We start from the raw sequence: 26,102 nt of genomic DNA on the forward strand, positions 1-26,102 counted from the left end.
CCAACATTGAGTTAGCATAAATCTACTTTTGGGTTTAATAATTCAACCCAATAGTTTGGTTGGGAATAACCCAAAATGAAGTTGTCATAACTCAACTTTTTTTGGTTAAATAATTCAACCCAATAGTTTGGTTGGGAATAGGCCAACATTTAGTTAGCCTAACTCAACTTTTTTGGGTTAAATAATTCAACCTAATAGTTTGGTTGGGAATAACCCAACATTGAGATAGCATATCTTAACTTTCGGGTTAAATAATTCAACCTAATAGTTTGGTTGGGAATAACCCAACATTGAGTTAGCATAACCCAACTTTTGGGTTAAATAATTCAACCCAATAGTTTGGTTGGGAATAACCCAACATTGAGTTAGCATAACTCAACTTTCGGGTTAAATAATTCAACCCAATAGTTTGGTTGGGAATAACCCAACATTGAGTTAGCATAACCCAACTTTTGGGTTAAATAATTCAACCCAATAGTTTGGTTGGGAATAACCCAACATTGAGTTAGAATAACTCAACTTTCGGGTTAAATAATTCAACCTAATAGTTTGGTTGGGAATAACCCAACATTGAGTTAGCATACTGTATTCCTTTGAATTAGCGCCGGGGCGGTAATTAATTTAAAACCTCTTCTCACTCCGGCGCTTACCAAAGGCATGCGGTAAATTTAGACCTGCGCTTATAAATTTGACTGTGATGTAAGGATACCATCATGAAAAGCACATTTAATAAAAAAAACATTATTATGGTCTTACCTTTACTTATAAATGAAGCCCATACGCAGCTCCTTCTGAACAAAAGCATCAATAATAACTTGTTTATAGAAGTCTTCCTTATCTTTCTTCAGTTTTAAAAGTCTTTCTGTCTCGATGGAGATCTACCTTTAATTATTACCTCCTGCTTCGATTGAAAGTCCAGTTTAGAAAACTGTTTTATTTTAGATATGTAATCCTCCATGTTAAAGTCCAGGCGAGAGGAAAAAATAAACAATCGCTAACTGTTGCTGCTTGTTGTCACTTCTTCTGCAGTCGAGTAGTCGCAAGAAGGATCACTAGCGCCCTCTACCACCAGGAAGCGGGAGTCATTTAATGACTCACATTTGACACACGCAGCTATGGTATATTAATAAAACATAGCTGCTTACTGTTCTTTTTAGCATATTCAATAGCTTGGACCTTAAATCCTACTGAATAGCTCTTAATCTTCTTCCCTTTATGCGATTTTAAATTACTGAAATCAGCCTGCTCCATTTTGAAAATGATGACAGGTGAAGTGTCACTCGTGACGAGTTTGACCCGGCGGAAATTCTAGGCATATGCTAATTATTTTGCGAAACGAGTTTGACCCGGCGGTAATTCTAGACATGCGCTAATAAAAATAATATTTTGCGAAACGAGTTTGACCCTGCGGTAATTCTGACCTGGCGGTAATTCTGACCCGGCGGTAATGCTAAGCATGCACTAATTATTTTGCGAAACGAGTTTGACCCAGCGGTAATTCTAGGCAGGCACATACTATATACCCGGCGGCAATTCAAGGAAATACGGTAACTCAACTTTTGGGTTAAATAATTCAACCCAATAGTTTGGTTGGGAATAACCCAACATTGAGTTAGCATAACTCAACTTTCGGGTTAAATAATTCAACCTAATAGTTTGGTTGGGAATAACCCAACATTGAGTTAGCATAACTCAACGTTCGGGTTAAATCATTTAACCTAATAGTTTGGTTGGGAATAACCCAACATTGAATTAGCATAACTCAACTTTTGGGTTAAATAATTCAACCCAATAGTTTGGTTGGGAATAACCCAACATTGAGTTAGCATAACTCAACTTTTGGGTTAAATAATTCAACCCAATAGTTTGGTTGGGAATAACCCAATATGAAGTTATCATAACTCAATTTTTTTGGTTCAATACTTCAACACAATAGTTTGGTTGGGAATAACCCTACATGAAGTTATCATAACTCAACTTTTTTGGGTTAAATAATTCAACCCAATAGTTTGGTTGGGAATAACCCAACATTGATTTAGCATAACTCAACTTTCGGGTTAAATAATTCAACCTAATAGTTTGGTTGGGAATAACCCAACATTGAGTTAGCAAAACTCGACGTTCGGGTTAAATAATTTAACCTAATAGTTTGGTTGGGAATAACCCAACATTAAGTTATCTTAACCTAACTTTTTGGATCAATAATTCAACCCAATAGTTTGGTTGGGAATAACCCAACATTGATTTAGCATAACTCAACTTTCGGGTTAAATAATTCAACCTAATAGTTTGGTTGGGAATAACCCAACATTGAGTTAGCATAACTCAACTTTTGGGTTAAATAATTCAACCCAATAGTTTGGTTGGGAATAAACCAACATTGAGTTAGCATAACTCAACTTTCGGGTTAAATAATTCAACCTAATAGTTTGGTTGGGAATAACCCAACATTGAGTTAGCATAACTCAACTTTCGGGTTAAATAATTCAACCTAATAGTTTGGTTGGGAATAACCCAACATTGAGTTAGCATAACTCAACTTTTGGGTTAAATAATTCAACCCAATAGTTTGGTTGGGAATAACCCAACATGAAGTTATCATAACTCAACTTTTTTGGTCAAATAAATCAACCCAATAGTTTGGTTGGGAATAACCCAACATTGAGTTAGCATAACTCAACTTTTGGGTTAAATAATTCAACCCAATAGTTTGGTTGGGAATAACCCTTCATAAAGTTATCATAACTCAACTTTTTTGGTCAAATAATTCAACCCAATAGTTTGGTTGGGAATAACCCAACATTGAGTTAGCATAACTCAACTTTTGGGTTAAATAATTCAACCCAATAGTTTGGTTGGGAATAACCCAACATGAAGTTATAATAACTCAACTTTTGGGTTAAATAATTCAACCCAATAGTTTGGTTGGGAATAACCCAATATCAAGTTATCATAACTCAACTTTTTTGGTTCAATAATTCAACCCAATAGTTTGGTTGGGAATAACCCAACATTGAGTTAGCATAACTCAACTTTCGGGTTAAATAATTCAACCTAATAGTTTGGTTGGGAATAACCCAACATTGAGTTAGCATAACTCAACTTTTGGGTTAAATAATTCAACCCAATAGTTTGGTTGGGAATAACCCAACATGAAGTTATCATAACTCAACTTTTTTGGTCAAATAATTCAACCCAATAGTTTGGTTGGGAATAACCCAACATTGAGTTAGCATAACTCAACTTTTGGGTTAAATAATTCAACCCAATAGTTTGGTTGGGAATAACCCTTCATAAAGTTATCATAACTCAACTTTTTTGGTCAAATAATTCAACCCAATAGTTTGGTTGGGAATAACCCAACATTGAGTTAGCATAACTCAACTTTTGGGTTAAATAATTCAACCCAATAGTTTGGTTGGGAATAACCCAACATGAAGTTATAATAACTCAACTTTTGGGTTAAATAATTCAACCCAATAGTTTGGTTGGGAATAACCCAATATCAAGTTATCATAACTCAACTTTTTTGGTTCAATAATTCAACCCAATAGTTTGGTTGGGAATAACCCAATATGAAGTTATCATAACTCAACTTTTTTGGTTCAATACTTCAACCCAATAGTTTGGTTGGGAATAACCCAACATTGAGTTAGCATAACTCAACTTTCGGGTTAAATAATTCAACCTAATAGTTTGGTTGGGAATAACCCAACATTGAGTTAGCATAACTCAACTTTTGGGTTAAATAATTCAACCCAATAGTTTGGTTGGAATAACCCAATATGAAGTTATCATAACTCAACTATTTTGGTCAAATAATTCAACCCAATAGTTTGGTTGGGAATAACCCTTTATGAAGTTATCATAACTCAACTTTTTTGGTCAAATAATTCAACCCAATTGTTTGGTTGGAAGAACCCAATATGAAGTTATCATAACTCAACTATTTTGGTCAAATAATTCAACCCAATAGTTTGGTTGGAATAACCCAAAATGAAGTTATCATAACTCAACTTTTTTGGTTCAATCATTCAACCCAATAGTTTGGTTAGGAATAACCCAACATTAAGTTATCATAACTCAACTTTTGGGTTAAATAATTCAACCCAATAGTTTGGTTGGGAATAACCCTACATGAAGTTATCATAACTCAACTATTTTGGTCAAATAATTCAACCCAATAGTTTGGTTGGAATAACCCAATATGAAGTTATCATAACTCAACTTTTTTGGTTCAATAATTCAACCCAATAGTTTGGTTGGGAATAACCCAACATTGAGTTAGCATAACTCAACTTTCGGGTTAAATAATTCAACCAAATAGTTTGGTTGGGAATAACCCAACATTGAGTTAGCATAACTCAACTTTTGGGTTAAATAATTCAACCCAATAGTTTGGTTGGGAATAACCCAATATGAAGTTATCATAACTCAACTTTTTTGGTTCAATAATTCAACCCAATAGTTTGGTTGGGAATAACCCAACATTGAGTTAGCATAACTCAACTTTTTTGGTTCAATAATTCAACCCAATAGTTTGGTTGGGAATAACCCAACATTGAGTTAGCATAACTCAACTTTCGGGTTAAATAATTCAACCTAATAGTTTGGTTGGGAATAACCCAACATTGAGTTAGCATAACTCAACTTTTGGGTTAAATAATTCAACCCAATAGTTTGGTTGGAATAACCCAATATGAAGTTATCATAACTCAACTATTTTGGTCAAATAATTCAACCCAATAGTTTGGTTGGGAATAACCCTTTATGAAGTTATCATAACTCAACTTTTTTGGTCAAATAATTCAACCCAATAGTTTGGTTGGAAGTACCCAATATGAAGTTATCATAACTCAACTATTTTGGTCAAATAATTCAACCCAATAGTTTGGTTGGAATAACCCAAAATGAAGTTATCAAAACTCAACTTTTTTGGTTCAATCATTCAACCCAATAGTTTGGTTGGGAATAACCCAACATTAAGTTATCATAACTCAACTTTTGGGTTAAATAATTCAACCCAATAGTTTGGTTGGGAATAACCCAACATTGAGTTAGCATAACTCAACTTTTGGGTTAAATAATTCAACCCAATAGTTTGGTTGGGAATAACCCTACATGAAGTTATCATAACTCAACTATTTTGGTCAAATAATTCAACCCAATAGTTTGGTTGGAATAACCCAATATGAAGTTATCATAACTCAACTTTTTTGGTTCAATAATTCAACCCAATAGTTTGGTTGGGAATAACCCAACATTGAGTTAGCATAACTCAACTTTCGGGTTAAATAATTCAACCTAATAGTTTGGTTGGGAATAACCCAACATTGAGTTAGCATAACTCAACTTTTGGGTTAAATAATTCAACCCAATAGTTTGGTTGGGAATAACCCAACATTGAGTTAGCATAACTCAACTTTTTTGGTTCAATAATTCAACCCAATAGTTTGGTTGGGAATAACCCAACATTGAGTTAACATAACTCAACTTTCGGGTTAAATAATTCAACCCAATAGTTTGGTTGGGAATAACCCAACATTGAGTTAGCATTACTCAACTTTTGGGTTAAATAATTTAACCCAATAGTTTGGTTGGGAATAACCCAACATTGAGTTAGCATAACTCAACTTTCGGGTTAAATAATTCAACCCAATAGTTTGGTTGGGAATAACCCAACATTGAGTTAGCATAACTCAACTTTTGGGTTAAATAATTCAACCCAATAGTTTGGTTGGGAATAACCCAACATTGAGTTAGCATAACTCAACTTTTTTGGTTCAATAATTCAACCCAATAGTTTGGTTGGGAATAACCCTACATGAAGTTAACATAACTCAACTTTTTTGGGCAAATAATTCAACCCAATAGTTTGGTTGGGAATAACCCAACATTGTGTTAGCATAACTCAACTTTTGGGTTAAATAATTCAACCCAGTAGTTTGGTTGGGAATAACCAAACATTGAGTTAGCATAACTCAACTTTTGGGTTAAATAATTCAACCCAATAGTTTGGTTGGAATAACCCAACATGAAGTTATAATAACTCAACTTTTTTGGTTGAATAATTCAAGGCAAAAGTTGGGTGGAAAAAAATGAACCCAAAATGTTGAGTTAAAATAACTCAAATAAGGGTTTCGTCCCTTCCTGAACCAGCTGTTGGGTTAAAATTGGTTTATTTTTTAACCCATCATTTTTTAGTGCGCATGACTCGATCCATAGAAATATCGAATTAAGTTTGCGTTATCTTTTTTAAACAAAATTATTATTTTTAATTATTTGTATGGTTTTCTGTTATGAAAGATGGTTGCAATCAAATAGGAAAGTTTATTTATTTCGCGCCGCTACGCAAAGACCAAGTGGACCAACTCTATGCAAATATGATATAGTTTTAATAAGAATCCTAATTTATTCACCACGGTCATGGCTGCAATTATTCAGACGTGATAAGCGAGGGATTACTGCGTGTAGAAGGTGTTTGTACATCCAGCGAGAGTACATTCCCACGCAGAAGATTCAGAATCGTCACTCAGGCTGATGTTCTGCCTTGATATGACGGAGGAGCACGGAGAAGGAGCGCAGCGTGGATGGACGCCCGGGAAGAGGATGGAGCAATCATGCAGTTAGGCGGGCTGCATCAGAGGCATTAAATATCACAGGGGTACAAACCACGCCGCTGAATAATAGATGGCCACTTCAGTATCAGACGTACTTGGATGCGGTTCAACATCCTGCATGTTTGATTCTCTCTCCGCCGCACTCCGCCGCCAAAAGGCGCCGCTCGAGGTCGATTTGAGCGTTCCCATGATTTTCTCTCTCCCACTCAGTGGGGGGCAGTATACTAGGCATGTTAAAAAATTAATAAATAAATAAAATACAATTAAATTAAAAAAATAACATTTTCGAATGAATCGCAAATCGTATTTGTAACGATTCTAAATCAATTAAAAAAATTAAAAATAAACAATATTTTTTTTATCTTTTTTTGTTTTCTTTTTTTTTTGTCCTGTCTATTTTTAACAAAAAAATAATAAAATAAAATTAAAAAAAAAAAAAAAATAATAATATATATATATATATATTAGAGATGCGCGGTTTGCGGGCACAACCGCGGAGTCCGCGGATTATCCGCGGATCGGGCGGATGAAATTTAAAAAAATTAGATTTTATCCGCGGGTCGGGTAGGGTCGGGTCGGGCGATTGAAATAAAAAAAAATTAGATTTTAAATAGATTCAGGCAGGTGGCAGTTAAACCAATTCGGAAATATATATACATAGTTAAATGTTGTTACCCACATACGAAAAACGAGCAGGCACCTGCTGCATATGCCACAACAGAAGAAAAAAAAAGAAAAGAGATGGACACTTTTACGGAGCGGAGAAGGGACGCCTCGCCGGGGTCCGGACCGAGGCCCCTTCCCCCGAGAGGGCCCCACCGGGAGCCGTAGCGAGAAGGGCCTGACGCATGTCCAGGGTCACCACCGCGCCCACCGCACCGACACCCCGCCTCGTCCGCCTTCGCCGCGGCCGGCGTCACGCGCAGCAGGTAAGCAGCTTACCTGCCCGCCACCCCCGTGGCCGGGGGCTCGTAACAGGGGTCACTCCGCGCGCTCCGCCCGCGCAACTTACCTGCCCGCCACCCCTGTTGCCGGGGGCGCGTAACAGGGGTCACTCCGCGCGCAGTGCGCTCACGAAAGGGGTGGGGCTCACCCTGGTTGATATAGAGAGCAGGACGGTGGCCATGGAAGTCGGAACCCGCTAAGGAGTGTGTAACAACCCACCTGCCGAATCAACTAGCCCTGAAAATGGATGGCGCTGGAGCGTGGGCCCATACCCGGCCGTCGCCGGCAGCGAGACGCGCTTGGAGGTGCGCTCAGCGCGGCTCCCATATGATTGCGCACTGGTGTGCGTCTGGGTCGTGACAGCGTGGCACGCGAATGTCTGTACTGCATTGGATCAGTCTCCTTTCTTTAACAGGCAAAAGCTTTATAACCTCACCATACCTGCCAACTTTTGAAATCAGAAAAACCTAGTAGCCAGGGTCCAAGGGCCGCAGGCCCCGGTAGGTCCAGGACAAAGTCCTGGTGGAGGGTTCAGGGCTTCGCCCCCCGACGCAAAATGATTATTAGCATTCAGACAGGTTAAAATGTTGCTAAAACCCTCACTTTTCTATCAGTCACAGTGACCTTTCAAAACAAAAATATTACAGCAAAAATCATATGGGTTGATTGACATGTTTATTCTGTAAGCTAACTTCAATAGTTTGAAATTATTTTGACAGTTAATGCCAGTTATCCTGTCAACCTTTCACAAGACTTCAATTTGTTAATTGAAAGTATAAACAGTATAAACACTTTTTACAGTAAACAAATGGTAAAACAGTACTAAACAATTCCATTTAAAAAAAAATTGGTGTCATTATTAACTTTCTGTCCAAGCTTGTATAATCGACTGCCTTGTTCAATTGTAAAAAATATTCTATGCCTAAAATTCACATTTCTATCACAATTATCATACTGTAAACATGGTAAGCTAACTTCATTAAAATTAATAGTCCTGTCAATAGCATGGAATTACAATTCAAATGTAGTTTTTTTGTAAGCCTTTCAAAAGAATTCAAAATATGAAAAATTAATGAAAATTAATTTAAGCCATCAGACACTTGAAAAGTGGCACATCACATCTCTAATGTAATCATTTTAACTTTTCAACAGAAATAGTACTGCAAAAATATTAAGGACATACTTCTGTATTTTGGTAGTTATGCTGTCAACATTTAACAAGATTTCTTCAACTTGGACTTGAAAGCATAAATAGTATAAACACTTTTAACAGTATAACAGTGCTAAACAATTCCAATAGATAACATTGGTGTCATTACCTTTTTGTGGCTAAAATCCAAATTTATTCTATCAGATTGATCATACTGCAAAAATGATATGGTAACTTTATAAGTTCACTTGAAGTGGCATAAAACACTGAAAGTGATTGTTCCTATAACCCCTTTGTTTTAAATGTTGTATGCCACTTCAAGTTGTCAAAGACTGCTGTGAAATACAGCCGACAGGATTGCGCACCAAACACGAAGCAAGGCCAAAGCGCATGCACGGTGCAGGAGAACAAAGGACTTCTTTCATTTAAGGTTTGTGATAAACCATCAAACTCATTCGTTAAAAGGACTCTATAGTAATATAAAGCGAGTTTTTCTGGACATTATCATGCAAGAAAAGTTTATTTTTGGGACCGCGATCACCGCGTAATGATTTTTAAAGGTTGCATTACAAACATTTAACTGTCCCATGTGATCAGCCAGTGCGATTGGAAGTCCATGCTCAATTATTGCCTCCGTAAATAAAACTTCGGCATTTATCACATCCAAAGAATCTGTTTGGGCGACGAAAAACGTTGAAAGTTTTCCACTTGTATCGCTAGCAACGGCATTAGACTTGTGTTTTTTTGTCCCAACATGGTCTTTTACATCGCTAATTCCTCCGTGTCCGATCGAAAAATCTTGTCTGCACAAGGTGCAATTCGCGTAGTTTTCACCCTTTTTTTTTTTAAATTAATGAAAAACTGTATTTTTTATCACTGCAACCGTAACCCGGAATAGGTTGATGAAAACCGTACGAATTACGGGAAAACCGGAGTAGTTGGCAGGTATGCCTCACTAATGCCTTGCATCGTCTATATTAGATATATAACAACGGGCGGGTGCGGGCGGATGGCGGGCGGGTGCAGGTCTGATCAAATGTTACATCGGGTGGATGGCGGATGGTTGACGACTTTCTGATGCGGTTGCGGATGAAATAATTGCCTATCCGCGCATCTCTAATATATATATATATATATATATATATATATATATATATATATATATATATATATATATATATATATATATATATATATATATATATATATATAGGTATATATATATATATATATATACATATATATATATATACATATATATATATACATATATATATATATATATATGTATATATATATATATATATATATATATATATATATATATATATATATATACATATATATATATATATATATATATATATATATATATTCCTTTGAGCGTCACACCAAGGTGGTTGATTTGAAAGTTCCCATGATTTTCTCTCTCCCACTCAGTAGGGGGCAGTATACTAGGCATGTTAAAAAATAAATAAATAAATAAAATACAATAAAATTTAAAAAAACATTTTTTTTCGAATGAATCGCAAATCTTATGTGTAACGATTCTAAATCAATTTAAAAAAAAATAAAAATAAAATATGTATCTTTTTTTTTTTTTTTTGTCCTGTCTATATTTTAACAAAATATATATATATATATATATACTGTATATATATATACATATATATATATATATATATATATATTCCTTTGAGCGTCACACCAAGGTGGTTGATTTGAACGTTCCCATGATTTTCTCTCTCCCACTCAGTAGGGGGCAGTATACGAGGCATGTTAAAAAAAAAAAAATAATAATAATAAAAACAAAATAAAAATAAAAAATCGATTTTCAAATGAATCGCAAATATTATGTGTAATGATTCTAAATCAATTTTTAAAAAAAACTGTTTTTTTTCTTTTTTTCGTTTTTCTTTTTTTTCTGTCCTGTCTAGCCACTTAAGTTTGGGTTATATTTTAACAAAAAAAAAATGAAACAATAAAAAATAAAAATTCCTTTGAGCGTCACACCAAGGTGGTTGATTTGAATGTTCCCATGATTTTATCTCTCCCACTCAGTAGGGGGCAGTATTCTAGGCATGTTAAAAAAATAAAAAAATAAAAACATCAATTTAAAAAAATCAATTTTCGAATGATTCCCGAATCTTATATGTAACCATTCTAAATCAATTTAAAAAAATTAAAAATAAACGCGTTTTTATTTATTTGTTTTTATTTATTTGTTTTTATTTATTTATTTCTGTCCTGTCTAGCCACTTAAGTTTGTTTTATATTTTAACAAAAAACAAAAAACAAAAAAATCACACCAAGGTGGTTGAGTTGAACGTTCCCATGATTTTCTCTCTCCCACTCAGTAGGGGGCAGTATACTAGGCATGTTAGAAAAAAAAAAAATCTAAAAATGTTTTGAAAAAATCAATTTTCGAATGAATCGCGAATCTTATGTGTAACCATTCTAAATCAATTAAAAAACAAAAAAAAAACCGTTTATTTATTTTTATTTATTTCTGTCCTGTTTAGCCACTTAAGTTTGGGTTATATTTTAACAAAAAAAAAAATTAAAACATTAAATTTCTTTGAGCGTCACACCAAGGTGGTTGAGTTGAACGTTCCCATGATTTTCTTTCTCCCACTCAGTAGGGGGCAGTATACTAGGCATATTGAAAAAATGAAAAAATACAAATCGATTTTTGAATGAATAGCAATTCTTATGTGTAATAGTTCTAAATCGATAAAAATAAATAAATACATTTAAATAAAAAAAAATAAAAAAATCTTTTTATTTTATTTTATTTTGTTATTTTGTTTTAATCTGTCCTGTCCAGCCACTTAAGTAAATGTTTGGGTTACATTTTAACAAAAAATAAAAAATAAAAAATAAATTCCTTTGAGCGTCACACCAAGGTGGTTGATTTGAATGTTCCCATGATTTTCTCTCTCCCACACAGTAGGGGGCAGTATACTAGGCATGTTAAAAAAAAATTTTTTTTTTAAATTACAAATAAAAAAATTAAAAAAAGATTTTCGAATGAATCGCAAATCTTATGTGTAACGATTCTAAATCAATTTTAAAAAAAAAAACAAAAAAAAAACGTTTTATTCTATTTTATTTTTTAATTTACTTTTTTTTCTGTCCTGTATAGCCAGTTATATTTTAAATAAAAAATAAATAAAAATACAAATTTCTTTGAGCGTCACACCAAGGTGGTTGATTTTTAATGTTCCCATGATTTTCTCTCTCCCACTCAGTAGGGGGCAGTATACTAAGCATGTTACAAAAATAGATTTTCGAATGAATCGCGATTCTTATTTGTAATGATTCTTAATCAATTCAAAAAAAATTATAAGTCGATTTATAATCTAATTCAATTTTGTTTTTAAAGTCTGTCCTGTCCATCCACTTAAGTAAATTTTTGGGTTATATTTGAACTTTAAATACTGCTTTGAGTACCATAAACGCAATCAAGCAGTACTGCAACACTGTTTATCCTTGTGAGAACCAGCGTCCTCGCCTTTGGACATTTGCATAACAGGCCTTTTTTCCCTTTCCTTACCCTTAATTGGTATACCTTCATTTTCCAATTTAAGCATGCACGTTGACATGAGATTTAATTGAAGGAAAACAAAATTGAACTCTGAATGAGTTATTGATCATTTCTTCAAATGCCTTCCCTCGAGCAGAGTCAGTGTCAGTTGTGTGTTTACTGTTTGTCCGTTTGATGTGTGTTAGGCAGTGATGGGCTGGGCTCAGAGCCATCTGTCGTGTGTGTGTGTGTGTGTGTATGTGTGTGTGTGTGTGTGTGTGTGTGTGTGTGTGTGTGTGTGTGTGTGTGTGTGTGTGTTCTTGTATTTCTGCCCTTCTTGAGACATGAAGAAGGAAAGGTATCTCCCATATGAGGAGGTGTGAACAAGTGATGACATAAGTCATGGTCCCAATAACATTGCATCTAATAGACAATGTCTCATTTGCTGGTGACATCTATCGAAATGAGGGTGGTCCCAAAAAGGAGGGTTTTTTCAAATTGACTGTGTGTCGCTTTTAAATGTGCTCCCCCTCTCTGGTCAACATATGAAATAACAGGTGTGTGTAGGGATTCAAAGTGTTCCTCCTCTGGTCAACATATGAAATAACAAGTGTGTGTAGAAATTTGAAGTGCGCCCCATCTGGTCAACATATGAAATAACAAGTGTGTGCAAGAAATTGAAATGCGCCCCCTTTGGCCAAAATTAATAATAATAAAAATAAATAAATATGTATATAGAGACATACTGTAATAACTAATGAAGATTAAAAACAAATTACAAACAACACATTAAAAAAAATAAATAAATAATTAAAAGCAGTCTTTTTCTCACAATGTGTCGACTTTTTTCTTATAAAATTGGGAACAATTTCTCATATTCTTTCTGTTTCTGTAATATTGCAATATTTTCTCGTAAAATTATTACTTTTTTATGTAGAATTATTACATTTTAATGCAAAATGGCAACATTTGCCATATACAATTCTGACTTGTATCACAATATTGGCAATTTTTTGTTGTTCTTGTTAAACGGTGACATTTTTTGAGTAAAATTATGACTTTTGTCATCATTTTGCCAAGTAAAATTTTATCATTATTATAATATTGCCAACATATACTTATACAATTGTGACTTGTTGAGTAAAACTACGACTCTTTTCATAAAATTGCCAACATTTTAAGCTTTTTCTTGTAAAATTGCGACTGTTATTGAGTGAAATTCCAACTTTTATCATAATATTGCACAAATGTTAAGTTTTATCTTGTAAAATGACGACTTGTATTGAGTAAAATGGCGACTTTTATTATAATACTGCCAAAATTCTAAGTTTTTCTTGTGAAATTGTGACCTTTTTCTTGTGAAATTCCAACTCATTTTTTCACAAAAAGCTTTTTTATATTTGCATAGTATGTATATATTATTAACGTTGTAAATACAAATCTTTATATATCTAGAAAGGCTGATCCTAAAGAGGGAGGAATTTTTCTCACGTCTCCAGAAGGTAAGAAATACAAGAATGTGTGTGTGTGTGTGTGTGTGTGTGTGTGTGTGTGTGTGTGTGTGTGTGTGTGTGTGTGTGTGTGTGTGTGTAAGGGGAGAAAGACTGGATTCATCCATCACTCACTCTTGCCAGTTTGTAAACTGCGGTTGTAGCCCACAGGACTGAAGAACTCAAAGATGAAGACGGTCACAGCCACGACGGTCAGGCACATGACGAACATCATCACCCACACTGCTGGACTGTAGGGCTCTTCAAGGACAGGACACAGATTGACTAAATGAACAAACTTCAGAAGAACACACTCAGGACAATGTATATAACATCATTTCTTTTTCAGTGCTTGTTTTCCCTACCACTGACGCACTAGCGGCCTGGAGATGAGTCTTTAACAAAGAGTTGTTTTAGATTCCGATCAATTTGGTACTTTTGTTTGTTTGTCAGTTTGACAACGGTCCGGCAGATGCTAGACAAAGGCTGTCGATTTCCCACTCCCACCTTTCCTTAATGTTGAACCCGATCCTAGGATACTTGAACTCCTTCACCTGCGGCAGAAGCTGACTCCAAAGTTCATCCATCCATCTTCTTCCGTTTATCCGAGATTGGGTCGCAAAGCCTACACTTCCCTGTCCCCAGCCACTTCGTCCAGCTCTTCTCGGGGCATCCCGACGTGTTCCCAGGCCAGCCGGGAAACATAGTCTCCCCAGCGTGTCCTGGGTCTTTCTCGTGGCCTCCTACCGGTCGGATGTGCACTAAACACTTCCCCAGGCAGGCGTCCCGGGGGGCATCCTGACCAGACGCTAAAACCACCTCATTTGGCTCTTCCTGATGTGGAGGAGCAGCGGCTTAACTCTGAGCCCCTCCCGGATGACACCCTATCTCTAAGGGAGAGCCCCACCACCCGACGGAGGAAATTGATTTCGGCCGCTTGTACCCGTGATCTGGTCCTTTCGGTTAGAACCCAAAGATCATGACCACAGGCGAGGACAGGGGCGTAGATCGACTGGCATATTGAGAGCTTTACTTACGGCACAACCCCTTGTTTACCACAACAAATTGATACAGGGTCCGCATCACTGCAGACGGCGCACCGATCTGCCTGTTGATCTCACAATCCTCTCTTCCCTCACTCGTGAAGAAGACTCCACTTCGTCCAGCTCTTCTCGGGGCATCCCAACGTGTTCCCAGGCCAGCCGGGAAACAAAGTCTCCCCAACGTGTCCTGGGTTTTCCTCGTGGCCTCCTACCGATTGGATGTGCACTAAACACTTCCCCAGGCAGGCGTCCCAGGGGGCATCCTGACCAGACGCTAAAACCACCTCATTTGGCTCTTCTTGATGTGGAGGAGCAGCGGCTTAACTCTGAGCCCCTCCCGGATGACACCCTATCTCTAAGGGAGAGCCCCGCCACCCGACGGAGGAAATTCATTTCGGCCGCTTGTACCCGTGATCTTGTCCTTTCGGTCAGAACCCAAAGATCATGACCACAGGCGAGGACAGGGGCGTAGATCGACTGGCATATTGAGAGCTTTACCTTACGGCACAACCCCTTGTTTACCACAACAAATTGATACAGGGTCCGCATCACTGCAGACGGCGCACCGATCTGCCTGTTGATCTCACAATCCTCTCTTCCCTCACTCGTGAAGAAGACTCCACTTCGTCCAGCTCTTCTCGGGGCATCCCAACATGTTCCCAGGCCAGCCGGGAAACAAAGTCTCCCCAACGTGTCCTGGGTTTTCCTCGTGGCCTCCTACCGATTGGATGTGCACTAAACACTTCCCCAGGCAGGCGTCCCAGGGGGCATCCTGACCAGACGCTAAAACCACCTCATTTGGCTCTTCTTGATGTGGAGGAGCAGCGGCTTAACTCTGAGCCCCTCCCGGATGACACCCTATCTCTAAGGGAGAGCCCCGCCACCCGACGGAGGAAATTCATTTCGGCCGCTTGTACCCGTGATCTTGTCCTTTCGGTCAGAACCCAAAGATCATGACCACAGGCGAGGACAGGGGCGTAGATCGACTGGCATATTGAGAGCTTTACCTTACGGCACAACCCCTTGTTTACCACAACAAATCGATACAGGGTCCGCATCACTGCAGACGGCGCACCGATCTGCCTGTTGATCTCACAATCCTCTCTTCCCTCACTCGTGAAGAAGACTCCACTTAAACTCCTTCACTTGGGGCAAGAGCTCCTCCCCAACCCGGAGTTGGCACTCCACCCTTTTCCGGACTAGAAACATGGACTTGGAAGTGTTGAGTCTCATCCCAACATCTTATCACCAGCACTTCCAAGTTCGAGAATACCAAGTGAAGGGTTAAATCCATGGCTTTAGACTTGGAGGGGTGGAGTTTAATCACAGGAGCTTCACACTCAGCTGTGAGCCAAACCAGTAAATGCCGGTGGTCACAGATGACGACAACAGGATTAAAACGTCCACAAATAGGAGAAACAAGTTACTAGCCCCCAAACTGGACACGTCAATGCCTTAGATGTGCAAAGAAATTATGCCTGTCAACATTATTCCAACAGAACCAGTGACAAGGGCAACCTTAGAGAAGTGAACAAGCTGGACCTACTTCTGGCAATCAGAACCAGGCTTTTGCTCCAGTTGTACAAGGATGGAACGGCACGTAGAACTGTGCCATGGATCCCGTACCCCTAACGCACCACCCACAATACATGGCAAGGGATGCAGTCTAATACCTTTTCCAAGTCCACAAAGCATATGTCTACTATTCCATGCTGTGGGCTAAAGCCACGTTGCACCTTCTGTAGCTGAGGTTCAACTCGTACACTTCACTACAGCACTCTGTAATAGACTTTCCCAGATCACAGGAATGTGGGACACATTATCAGGTCAACCTTTTTTAAAAAGTGGGACTACCGCTCTGGACTGCCGATCCAGGGGTACGGTTCCTAACTTCCACACAATGTAGAAGAAGTATGTCCACTAAGACAGTCCCACACCATCCAGAGCCTTAAGGATTTCCCAGCAAAACCAGTCTATTCCTGTCTATTCTATCTAAACACGTTTTTTCACTATCTCACCAACCTGAGCCACGGTAATGGGCATGTACGCATTTGTGTCCTCAAACTCAAGATGTGTCCGTGACATTAAAAACAGCCTTAAAAGTGTTCCTTCCACCACCGAACTAGAGATCAGCAGACCCTAGTCCCCACTGAAAATGTGTGGACAGGGTGCTGCTTCCTCTTTCTGACGTCTCTGCGTTGCTGACTTGTCTCCACTCAAGATGATCCCCTGCTGGCCCCACTATGGACTGGACTCTCACACCATTAACTAGATCCACTCGACGGGTTGAGTTTGTTCTTGCCCTGATGTGGGATCTGAGCCGAGGATGGCGTTGTGGCTCGTTCAGCCCTTTGAGACACTTGTGATTAAGGGCCATATAAATACAGGTTGTGCTGTCCTGATTTAGCACACACCCAGACAGAGAGTGAAGGAACATAAGACTGTTGGTTTGGCTTCTCCAAGTTAGGAGTCCTTAATTTTTTTTTTTTGACCTAAGCTCCTCCTCCAGGTACTGCAGACCGGTTAAATGACACTCGTGTTGTGTCTAGCTCCATCCTATCTTGCCGATTGTATTGTACCATATGTCCCGGCAAGAAATCTGCGTTCAAAGAACTCTGGCTTATTAGTGATTCCCAGAGCCCAAAAAAAGTCTGCGGGCTATAGAGCGTTTTCTATTCGGGCTCCAGTACTATGGAATGCCCTCCCGGTAACAATTAGAGATGCTACCTCAGTAGAAGCATTTAAGTCCCATCTTAAAACTCATTTGTATACTCTAGCCTTTAAATAGCCCCCCTTTTTTAGACCAGTTGATCTGCCGTTTCTTTTCTTTTCTCCTCTGCTCCCCCCATCCCTTGTGGAGGGGGAGACACACAGGTCCGGTGGCCATGGATGAAGTGCTGGCTGTCCAGAGTCGGGACCCGGGGTGGACCGCTCGCCTGTGTATCGGCTGGGAACATCTCTGCGCTGCTGACCCGTCTCCGCTCGGGATGGTTTCCTGCTGACTCCACTATGGACTGGACTCTTACTATTATGTTGGATCCACTATGGACTGTACTCTCACAATATTATGTCAGACCCACTCGACATCCATTACATTCGGTCTCCCCTAGAGGGGGGGGGGGAGGTGGGTTACCCACATATGCGGTCCTCTCCAAGGTTTCTCATAGTCATTCACATCGACGTCCCACTGGGGTGAGTTTTTCCTTGCCCTTATGTGGGCTCTGTACCGAGGATGTCTTGTCTTGTCAACAGCAGCCGATCAGCTGCTGTTGACGGTCCCTGACACAAGGCTGAAGCTTAGAGGTGACAGAGCTTTCGCCGTTGCTGCTCCCAAGCTCTGGAACGACCTACCTCTGAGTGTTAGACAAGCCTCCTCTCTTCCTGTTTTTAAATCTCTCTTAAAAACATACTTTTATTCCATGGCTTTTAACACTGAGTGATATCCATCCTGCAATGGCGCCCCATAATACACCTGCTGTGAACCTGTTTTTATGTTTTTATTTATTCTATTTTTATTTATTTATTATTTATCGTGTTCTGTTTGTGTTGTGTTGTGTTTGCTCGGTATTCGTTTTATCTTTTAACCTGTCCATTGTACAGCACTTTGGCTACCCCTGTGGTAAATTTTAAATGTGCTTTATAAATAAAGTTGATTTGATTTGATTTGTGCAGCCCTTTGAGACACTTGTGATTTAGGGCTATATAAGTAAACATTGATTGATTGATTGATTGATTTCATCATATCCCTGCCTTCTTTTTTTATGGTGTCTGTTTTCTTCAGTTCATTAGTCCCCAGCAAGGCACACCTGCAACCAATTTCAACCAAGGAGTATTTAAGCTTGTCGCTGACAGCTGGGTCTTGCCGGTTATTGTCTCCTGAATCCCCCACATTTATGCGCCTGCTTCACTTCGTCAGTTCTGGTATGTTGTCTCTCCTTAGTCCTGTAATCCTTCACCTTTTTGTGTTTTGTTTCTTAGCCTCTCTGAGGTAAAAAGGATTCTGTGTTGGACCTTTTGCTGTGCTCAGTGCGCCCTGGCCTTTTCTCCTGCCGACCACTGAGGAACATGTTTTTGTTTGTTTATGGTGTGCACTTCGGCCCCCATCGCCTTTTGTTACACTTTTTAGACTTATTAAATGTTCCCTTTTTGTAATTCTACCTGGCCTCTCGTCTCTGCATCCTGGGGTCACCGCCTTGATCAGATCTTAACAGCTCACTTGTAATCAAGCAACACATTTGTTTTTTGGCAAACGCCACCATTTGTTTCTGTACATCAGATGCCTGGCGTGGACTGAGCTTCTTACCCAGGAAAGCAGATGGTGATACGGTTCCGTTGCTACGGGAGACCATGACACTGATCCCCGTTTCGACGAAAGGGACGGAAAAATCCACAACCTCCGACCTCTCCTCATTAATAGTCAGCGAGCCAATGGCCATGTCTGCCCGCTTGTACACCACCTGGAAGAAACGGGCGAGGGATGGGATTATATAACGCTGTGTAATGATCATTTTACACTCTGACCTGTAAAATGAGCAAACACTGTGTCTACAATATGCTACAAGAGCAGGACATGTGTCTTCTCTGCATCTCCTTAGCATACCAAATGAGCTCAAGCCCGTCTCCCTGCCCGCCACCGACTCGGAGAAAAAGGAAAAAAAAAACGAACAACCTGAAAAGCGCTGTGGCGGCTGATTGTACAAGTGAAATGCTAATCTACATTAGACATGGCACATCCACTCTTCGGCGCAAATCAGCGGAAAAATGAAACCGAGCGGAACGCGAGGCGTCCTCCCGTCGACTCGGCCAAGTCTGGATTACCTGATCACAGAATGGCGGGCCTTGGAAACGCCTGATCTAAATGGCGCACGCTAGTCTGAGGGGAAAACAGCTACGAGCACAGGCTCAAGTCACAAATGACAAAAAGCGAGTCTCGTGGACCTCAGAAACAAATAAATAAATAAAGGAATGTATGTTTGTTATTCTACTCTCCTACTTTTTTCCCGACGCTTTGCACCCTGCGGTTTATTAAACGGTGAGGTTTAATTTATGGATTAAGTTTTGTTGACGGCAGGGGCGTCACTAGCGTTTAACGACAGGGGGGGCTTAGCCCCCAGGAGATGCACAGGATGCGAGCGAACGTAGGGCACGAGCACAAAACTTCACAAACGGCTAACAAAGACTTAGAAATGATTCATTGTTATTATTATTATTTCAGTCGGTTTATTTTCAATCTGTGTTCAGTACAACAACAAACATCGGTTTGCACAGTGACATTTTGTTTACAGCATCAACAAGAAACAATTACTTGCATGATGATTATTATTATTATCTACTGATGATATTCATATGTGAATGAGCTCAGCTCCTGTTCTCCTCCATGTGTAAAGTGAGAAACACAGCTGATGCTCCAGAAGGAAGTAACCCCAAAGATAGCAAATGGTAAAAAAGAGTGCACATTTAACTTTATAAATAATCAGGACCTTAATGATGCATTTCAGGCTAACTAGTTAACTAAGTAGCAGCATTGTTTTAGAGCGGGAATGTCAACTTTTTGTCAAACACAGACCTGGTGTAAAGTGGAGCTAATACATTTTACTACAAGCAGTGATGAATACTTACTTTCTTGAAAAAGTTTCTTATGTCCAATTTGCATCCGTTCACGTTCTTGTTCTGCAGTGCTGTGTGATAATGTGCTTCGTACACCTGCAGGACCGCAAGCAAGGTCGCGGAGAAAATGCGGACTGGATTTTGAGTGATGTGGGCATTTTCTATACAAACAAGTCCAAGGACCGCAAGCAAGGTCGCATAAAAAATGCGGACTGGATTTTGAGTGATGTGGGCATTTTCAATATGAACAAGTGGAATGGATTGGATACCGACGCACTAAAGGGGCTCTCTACCTTACGCTATGAAGTGAGGGGAAACTGAGTGAATAATGACAGGTTATATTATTATTTATTTAAACTCATATTCGGGCCACTTTATAATGAATATGTCGGCATGTATTTGTAAAAAAAAATTTATATATAATATATATATATATATATATATATATATATATATATATATATATATATATATAACATCAGATTATTTAGGGGGGGCCTAAGAATATTTTAGGGGGGCTTGAGCCCCCCTAAAATAGGCCTAACAACGCCAATGATTGACGGTCACAAAGCAAATAGGTCAGGCCAGTCAAGTTGATCCACACCAGACTCTGTCGTCCATGTCTTTATGGACCTTACTTTGTGCCCTGGTGCACAGTCATGTTGGAAGAGGAAGGGGCCCGCTCCAAACTGTTCCCACAAGGTTGGGAGCATGGAATTGTCCAAAATATTTTGGACAATTCAAAGTTCCTTTCATTGGAAGTAAGGGGCCAAGCCCACACCATAATTTCTCCTCCACCAAATTTCACACTCGGCACAATGCAGTCCGAAATGTAGCGTTCTCCTGGCAACCTCCAAACCCAGACTGGTCCATCAGATTGCCAGATGGAAAAGTGTGATTCATCACTCCAGAGAAGGTGTCTCCACTGCTCTAGAGTCCAGTGGCGACGTGCTTTACACCACTGCATCCCACGCTTTGCATTGGACTTGGTGATGTATGGCTTAGATGCAGCTGCTCGGCCATGGAAACCCATTCCATGAAGCTCTCTGCGTACTGTACGTGGGCTAATTGGAAGGTGACATGAAGTTTGGAGCTCTGTAGCAACTGACTGTGCAGGAAGTCTTTGCACGATGCTGACCTCTCTGTCAGTTTACGTGGCCTACAACTTGGTGGCTGAGTTGCTGTTGTTCCCAAACTATTCACTTTTCTAATAATAAAGTTGACTTTGGAATATTTAGGAGGGAGGAAATTTCACGACTGTATTTGTTGCACCTATGACAGTTCCACGCTGAGAGCGGCCCATTCTTTCACAAATGTTTGTAGAAACAGTCGCCATAGCTAAGTGCTTGATTTTATACTCCTGTGGCCGGGCCTCAAAGAACTACTCACCCCCAAATCCTCCACACGACACCTCCCCTCCGGACAGGCTAACATCCTCCAACCTCCGAGGACAAAGCTACGAACAATGGGAGACCGGGCTTTCTGTTCTGCAGCTACCAGTCTGTGGAACGCTCTCCCTGACCACCTGAGGGCACCACAGACTTTGTATGCTTTTAAAAAAGGTTTAAAAACCCTTTTTTTTTTTAAAAAACCCTTTTTTTAGATATACGCATCCTAATTTTAGCTATTTGGCTGTTCTAGTTTTTATTTTTATTTATTTTTTATTATCTTTTTATTTCTTTTATTTTTTAATACACTGTAGCACTTTGAGGTTGTTTACTCAATGTAAAGTGCTTTTAAAAATAAAATCTATTATTGATTAGGACACCTGATTCTCATCATTTGGATGGGTGGCCAAATACTTTTGGCAATATAGTGTAAATGATAATCTTTATGATTAGCACCTGCTTTCAAATCCCTTGACGAGGTTGTAAATTGAAAGTGGGTTCGATACAAACATTGAATACAATTAAAATCAAGAGTAAGACTACTCATTTAGTGTTAATATTTGAGTGGACCCCGGACCGCTCTGTAGTGGAAAAGTCGGGCCCTAGGGTCAAAAAGGTTAAGTGCCGCTGACCAACGTCACAAAATACAAATTAAATGTACTGACTACATTTACTTTTGTATCTGCATTCTGGGATCCAGCCAACAACCCATCTTTCTTACCTTTCTTACCACTTTTGGTGTATTTTCTTGAACATTTAGTTATCATTTAGCAGTGGAAGAAACAACACCGCAATGCAATTAGCAGTAAGTTTTCACTTGCGATTCCTTTCCTGTTTCCATTTCAAACAATATCAGCACATTTGAAATTTATTGAAAGCTTTACAAGCTTTTTATGAAGCTCCAGCTTTATAAAAAGGTGTTATTGTCGTTTCCTCCTCTGGCAAAGGTGATTATGATTTTGCAGGTTCACATTCCATTTTTACCACTTTTGACTTCCTCTGTTTAGTCAAGTTTAATGTCTTCCCGCCGAGAACCTCACTAAGTAGTCCAATCTCTGCTAAGTTCGCTTGTTTAATGGAGAAGTTTAGTTTTTTTTTTTTTTAGGTGGTTTTGTTAACTTTAATGAATGACTGAATTTATTTTGTAAGTTTCTTTATCACCTTTGGAAGAATCACCTTAGCGGCTAGAGACCAGCCATTTATTAATCATCATTTATTAATGTTTATTTAAAAAGCCATAGAACAGACTGATTGATGGTCGACTACGTCTAAAATCTAACCAATCAGATCAGACCATAGAAACCCTTTTATTTAATGAACAGGCCTTACCTTTAAATACCTTCATTACTATTTCACATAACACGTTCTCGTGCAATTCCTTTCCTATTTCAAAACTGCACCTTTGAGATTTGAGACGGTCGCGTTTTCAGTTCAAGTTTAAATATTCCAATTTGCAAGTTTGCACCTGAAGTTCGTTTATGGTGAAAAAAAAAAATATATATATATATATTTTTTTTTCCACAGGATTACAAAACTAGCACATTTACAATGTTCTGAAATACAATATATATATATATATATATATATATATATATATATATATATATATATATATACATACATATATATATATATATATATATACATACATATATATATATATATATATATATATATACATACATATATATGTATATATATATATATATATATATATATATATATATATATATATATATATATATATACATAAACAAACGAACACACATATATATATTTATATAAATAAATATATATATATATTTATATATACATATATTTATATGCATACATATATATATTTATAATATATATATATATATATATATATATATATATATATATATATATATATATTTATATACATAAATATATATATATATATTTCTATATACATATATTTATATACATACATATATATTTATATGAGTATATATATATATATATATATATATATATATATATATATATATATATATATATACATATATATATATATATATATATCGCTATGGAAAGGTATATTAAAAGATACCCCCGGGGTCGGGCGAGAGCGGGGGAGGATGATCGACCCACAGGCCAGACCAATGTTATGACCATCAACGACGGACAATCGACTACGGAACAGCTAAGCGATTTATCCCGGGTCTGCAGATGTGGGAAGATATGCAAAAATGAGAAAGGTCTCAAGATACACCAAACCAAGATGCACAAGACGCAACCTGAAAGTAATGTGCAACGCACAGGGAAACCTGGTGAGACGGAGGAGAGGCTGGGGCAGGACACAAACCACAGTCCCCAGAATCTCCAGGCACATGATGGAGATGGGGGCAGGAGTAGCATCGCTGGTGTGACGGAGGCAGCAAGGCACCACAGTGAGAGGGAAGTCACTCAGGATACCAGACGGCATGGCCAGAACACTTGTGCTGGAGGCGTTCGGAAAGAACGAGTGAACTGGCCAACTGCAGCTGAAAGGAAAGAATGGGATATGTTTGACCGTGATGTCGACCAGGTGCTGGAAGAGACGATCGCAGGAGACGTGGGAAAGAAGCTCAAGGCCATGTCCTCGATAATCTGGAGTATTGGCGCTGATCGCTTCGGAAAGAAAGAACAAAAAGGCAGAGTAAACATCCAGCCCAAGGAAAACAGACGCCTGAAGGAGATAGCAATCCTTAGAGGAGATCTGCGGAGGCTTAAGAAGGCCTTTCGTGAAGCAACAGCAGATGAAAAACCAGCTCTCACAGAATTGCGAAACGGCCTGAGGGAGCGCATTAAGATCTTGCGGCGAGCTGAGTGTCACCGCAGGAACAGAAAGCGGCGGTTGAAGGAAAGGGTGGCCTTCACAAAGAACCCATTCAACTACCTGTCAAAACTCCTGGGTGACAAAAGATCAGGAGAGTTGAAAGCAACAAAGGAAGAGGTGGAGGAGCACCTTCGGCAGGTCCACAGCGATCCCAGGAGGGAGGACACTTTGGAGGAGATGGAGAGGCTCATTAAACCAGCTGAACCAACTATTCCTTTTAAGGCGGAGGAACCAAGCTGGCAGGAAGTCAACAGCTTCCTCAAGAAGGCAAGAGGAAAATCAGCCCCAGGGCCGAACGGCATCTCGTACAATGTTTACAAGCATTGCGAAAGGCTCAGGAAACGACTCTGGAAGCTACTGACGGTGGCGTGGAGGAAGAACTTCCTTGCTGATGAATGGCTGGTGGCCGAGGGGTGCTTCATCCCTAAGGAAGAAAACTCTTCAGGGATTAAGCAATTCCGTACCATCTCCCTCCTCAATGTGGAAGCTAAGGTCTTCCTGGGGATTCTGGCGAAGAGGTTAACCACCTTCATGTTGGACAACGGCTATATGGATACTTCAGTTCAAAAAGGTGGCATTCCAGGGGTATCTGGCTGTCTCGAACATACCAGCGTAATCTCCAAGATCATCGAGGATGCAAAGAGGAACCACGGAGACCTAGCAGTCCTGTGGCTTGATCTAACAAATGCCTATGGAACGATACCCCACAAGTTAGTGGAGCTGACTTTGAAGACCTACCACATACCAGAGCAATTCCAGAAACTCTTGCGTCAGTACTTTGACGGGTTCAACATGCGATTCACCTGCGGAGAATTCACCACCAACTGGCAGAGACTAGAAGTAGGCATTGTCACTGGCTGCACAATTTCAGTGATTTTATTTTCTGCAGCTATGAACCTTCTTGTCAAGTCGGCAGAGAAGTTATGTCGAGGCGCAGTCCTTGCAAGCGGAATCCAGATGCTGCCAATTAGAGCGTTCATGGATGACCTTACCATCACAGCAAGATCAGTGCCAGAAGCAAGATGGATTTTGGAGGACTTGATTGAGCTCACCAATTGGGCAAGGATGGAGTTCAAACCGGCAAAGTCCAGAAGCCTGGTTCTGAAGAAAGGGCATGTTCAGGACCAGTTGCGCTTTAAGATCATGGAGAACATCATCCCAACGGTCCAAGAGAAACCTGTGAAGTGCTTGGGGAAGTGGTACAGGGCAGAACTCAATGACCGACTGAGTGTGAAAGAAATGCTTAGCCAAGCAGAAGCCTGGATGACGTCCCTCGAAAAGAGCGGCCTCCCGGGCAAGTATAAGGCCTGGGGTTACCAACATGGGGTTCTCCCTCGTCTGCTCTGGCCACTCCTGGTTTATGAGGTACCTGTATCCACAGTTGAGAGTCTGGAGAGGAAGTTGAACACCTACTTGAGGAGATGGCTGGGTGTCCCAAGAAGCTTCTGTTCCATTGGACTGTACAGCACAGGAAGCAAGCTACAGCTGCCA

General features: G+C 39.2%; 1 protein-coding gene across 2 annotated transcripts in view; it reads right to left on the minus strand.

Moving 5' to 3' along the window:
- Positions 1–26,102, minus strand: part of grin2db (glutamate receptor, ionotropic, N-methyl D-aspartate 2D, b) — a 257,700-nt gene that overhangs the window by 60,171 nt on the left and 171,427 nt on the right. For both annotated transcript variants that reach the window (XM_061957572.2, XM_061957580.2), the window contains exons 9-10: positions 19,078–19,231; positions 13,867–13,992 (exon numbers count right to left, since the gene is read on the minus strand). In XM_061957572.2, coding sequence (XP_061813556.2) covers positions 13,867–13,992; positions 19,078–19,231 — 280 coding nt within the window. The remainder of the gene's footprint in view (positions 1–13,866; positions 13,993–19,077; positions 19,232–26,102) is intronic.

The sequence above is a fragment of the Nerophis lumbriciformis genome, linkage group LG04, assembly GCF_033978685.3.
Source record: "Nerophis lumbriciformis linkage group LG04, RoL_Nlum_v2.1, whole genome shotgun sequence".
NCBI lineage: Eukaryota > Metazoa > Chordata > Actinopteri > Syngnathiformes > Syngnathidae > Nerophis > Nerophis lumbriciformis.